We start from the raw sequence: 3,394 nt of genomic DNA on the forward strand, positions 1-3,394 counted from the left end.
CTGTATCTGAGTTTAATTCGTTCAGAATACCTCCTACTGGATCAACTGCCAAGAATGTTACTCGAGGCAGCCTACAGCTAAAAGTATTAGAGATGCAATTACGTATGTTTATAGCAAACATCCTTGGCTGGAAATAAACTATTGTCCTTGTAATTGACTGATTGCGTGGGTAGTACCATTTAGATGATTTTCCCCCCTTACTACAATACATTAAGTAGTACAATACTGTACAGCAGTAGAGCATTATATATATAAAGGAAGTTTCAAGACTGTGTTCTTTTCAAATCATTCTCACTCTACACTTGACAAATGCACAACACCACTACTTGCCACTTCTCTATCAGCCGCGCTATCGCTCGTGAGCTCTGGATCCAACTTTCCTCACTACGTAAAGACGATTTTAATCCATTGGGTATTTTTATTCATGTCCGCCTATGTGGTATGTTTTTGTTTGATATGATTTATGTTATACTTTCACATGTTATAAAAATGCATACTAATCAATCACCCTGTGCTGTATTGCCTCTAAAATATATAGGCAGCACTGTCCGACCCTCGCCTGTCACCAACACCAGCACTGCTTTGGCCTGGGAAATATCCAGGGGCTTTTGGAAAGCCTTTGATGCACTGTCGGAGCGCGAGCAGCGGATTGCCGCTGCTTACATAAATGCCCGTCTCAGCGAAGGTATACTGTCATTTTAACACACTATTAGTCTGCAGCCTTGTCATTTTGTTCTAACTCCTATTTGCTTTTTCTTTTAAAGAGCTCCAGGCAAAACTGGCTAAGCTCTACGTAGAGACGGGAATACGCGCCGTCTGCATCGACGACAGTGAAGACGAAGACGAGGAGGACGAAGACGAAGACGAGGAGGATCCATTTATCTCGTTGTGTCCTTTTGCCGGTCGCCGCTGATCGGTTTTGTTTGCTTTTTTTGTTAAATAAAATTCCTTTCAAAAAAACACTTTTTGGTTTTGATATTTATTGGCTCACAGTATGCTGATATATTAAAAAAGAGTTCATTGTGGGATATACTTTACACTGATCGAGCAAAGGAATTTTGTGTGTCATGTCTTACAGTCAACCACTTATTTCACAACAGCGCAGTCGCACTATAAACTGCAAAAGTACCATTAAACAAGACATACCAAAAGTATACTGGCACACTTTTACCTGAGCTAAAGTAAAATACTGAAAGTCACCTGCTTTAAAAAACCTTTTTTTTTAAGGTAATGCCCTTGTACTACGTCCTTCCAAAAGCATTTTCCATGTCATTGCGCGCCAATAGAGCTATATACCAATCGGTGTATGCCCTGAAAAAAAAAGGTCTCGCTCTATATATAAGCTCTGCTAGAAACAAGTGATTTTATTACTTTATTTTTTCTCCAACACCCTGTATCCATACTCATGTCTGATGAACGTGAACTCGACCTTTGTGCTGCACTGAGATGGGCATTAGACAACCGTGGTACGTTTTCATGTTTTAAAAAAGCACCAGTGTAAAACAAACATTCTGTACGAAACTAATTATCTTACAGATATCGCAGATGTTATTAGAGAGGTTAGCGAGGTCTTTGACGGCAAGGGGTATAGCACCTCTATTTTTAAAAGATGGCAGCCAGTATGTATTACATCCTGTTGAATAGTAATGTCCTACAAATAAATCCTAACTTTTTTTCTTACATAGCCAGCTCCAGTCAGACAGAATAACAATGACGTGCCACAGCGCACTCTAGTAAGTGCTCACTTTATTGTTCTGCGGTATAATACAGATACGCCTCGATTAACGTCAAAGAGAAATTAGTCTCCCCTTGAAAGAGAGATACAGGAAAGGAATGATCGTCACAAGGATTTGTTTGCACAACAGGTTCGCATAGACTGGCTCAAGGAGCGTCAGGCAAGCGACGCACGGGCAGCAACATTGTCTTTGTCACTAAGAAAACGAAAGGCGGTAGATGGTAGAGCCCAGGCAGCTGAACAGGGACCAGCGACAAATGATAATACTGAAGCAGACAGTAACCAAGAGGAAAATGGTATGTTAAATCTATTTACATTACCTGTATTGACATGCTCATTAATAAATCTACATGTGCTATTTTCCGTCAAAGCAGAGGATGCCAATAGTGCAATGCAAGTGGATCTTAACTCATTGGATATCGACCTGAACAGCGAGCCTGATGATAATACGCAACCAACAGCAGCAAACAACAACCATACAGATGGCAATGACAGTGAGGATCAGCAGGACGACTCATTTGTGCCAGCTACAGCTTCTTCTTCGAAGAATGGCGACACTGCAGATAGTTTTGAAGCAATGACAAATGTGACAAGCTTACCCGGAAGCGTTCGAGACCCTTCTGAACATGGCGATGACCGGGAAAGTATTGAGCGCATAACAAGGACCACTGAATCAGGCCAGGCTTCCAATGATGCGCATGTAGACCTTGGCACCCAAGTAGCCTTGTCGTCAGGTCGTGCTCTTCGGAACACATGGAAAAGTGGAGGAAGGTTTCTGACAGGTAATCACACAAAAGAAAATAACATTTCGTATACAGTGCTTTCAAACTTACCAGTATATTTGTAGAGGTCAACAGTATCTGTAACCGAGACTTTGATGGCAGATTCAAGTTTTTCAGCGAGGTGGCCGACTTTGCGGCAGTGTTGAGGAACAGCGTCGGCAATGTCGAGATTGAACCCTTGCAAGATCTTGTCAATGTCAAGCGCGTCGAGAGGTTGACAACCTCAAGCAGTGTCATAAATAAGGCAAAAGTTTGTGCAAACCGCATAAGCAGATTGGCAGTGAATGGCAGCATGGTCGAGTTTATGCACATGGTCGAACGCATCAACATTGCCTACTACCGCTACGACTACCATATCAATAAAAAAGGCAAGCTCAAAGACTTTGATGAAGGTGTGTTCCAGCACCTGTCGACAAAGACTGCGCAACAGCTTGTCTCAAAAATATGCCAAGGCTGTCGACGGTACATCCAGCTGGTCCGCGAGTTTGGAGTGGGACTAGTCCTGCTACCAGCTACTTTTAACCCGACAAAGCTAGAATCTGTAAGTACATTATACAATGTGGCCGTTATTTATTGTGTATGTGAGTGCCTTACTGTCCCTCTTTTGTAGATGTCTGAGGATGCGTTCGTACAAGTACTTTCTACAGTCGACAAAGATTTATTCAAGGCGCGACTAGAGTGGGTTGTCAAGGATCTGATTATACCAAAGCAAGCAACAGCCGTAGTGGACTTTGCCAGAAATAATCACCATGCATTCGAGTCAAGAAAGGATCGGCGTAGATTGGAAGACAATAGTATTACAGAAAATTGAATAAACGTTATTGGGGGGCTGCACAAATTGAACGGACTATTGGGGGAGAAGCACTTTTGTAACAAT

General features: G+C 42.2%; 2 protein-coding genes across 2 annotated transcripts; both read left to right on the plus strand.

The window, feature by feature from the left end:
* Positions 1–309: 309 nt before the first annotated feature.
* BDB00DRAFT_880497 (uncharacterized protein) lies at positions 310–913 on the plus strand (the record flags this gene model as incomplete). The annotated part of the gene is made up of 3 exons (XM_053128000.1): positions 310–439; positions 539–685; positions 765–913. The coding sequence occupies 3 exons, from the start codon at positions 310–312 to the stop codon at positions 911–913; spliced, it is 426 nt and encodes a 141-aa protein (XP_052972162.1).
* Positions 914–1,918: 1,005 nt separating this feature from the next.
* BDB00DRAFT_302745 (uncharacterized protein) lies at positions 1,919–3,373 on the plus strand. The gene is made up of 3 exons (XM_053116849.1): positions 1,919–2,517; positions 2,583–3,058; positions 3,128–3,373. Exons 1-3 carry the CDS (start codon positions 2,034–2,036, stop codon positions 3,326–3,328), a joined length of 1,161 nt encoding a protein of 386 aa, XP_052972163.1. The 5' UTR covers positions 1,919–2,033; the 3' UTR covers positions 3,329–3,373.
* The last annotated feature ends 21 nt before the right edge of the window (positions 3,374–3,394 follow it).

This window comes from Zychaea mexicana, assembly GCF_025766255.1.
Source record: "Zychaea mexicana strain RSA 1403 chromosome Unknown BDB00scaffold_261, whole genome shotgun sequence".
Classification (NCBI taxonomy): Eukaryota; Fungi; Mucoromycota; class Mucoromycetes; order Mucorales; family Lichtheimiaceae; genus Zychaea; species Zychaea mexicana.

Coding starts and splice junctions, on each gene's coding strand:
- BDB00DRAFT_302745 (XM_053116849.1), top strand. CDS start 2,034: ATGTTAAATCTATTTACATTACCTGTATTGACATGCTCATTAATAAAT. Junction 2,518..2,582: donor TGGAGGAAGGTTTCTGACAG/GTAATCACACAA, acceptor GTATATTTGTAG/AGGTCAACAGTATCTGTAAC. Junction 3,059..3,127: donor ACCCGACAAAGCTAGAATCT/GTAAGTACATTA, acceptor CCTCTTTTGTAG/ATGTCTGAGGATGCGTTCGT.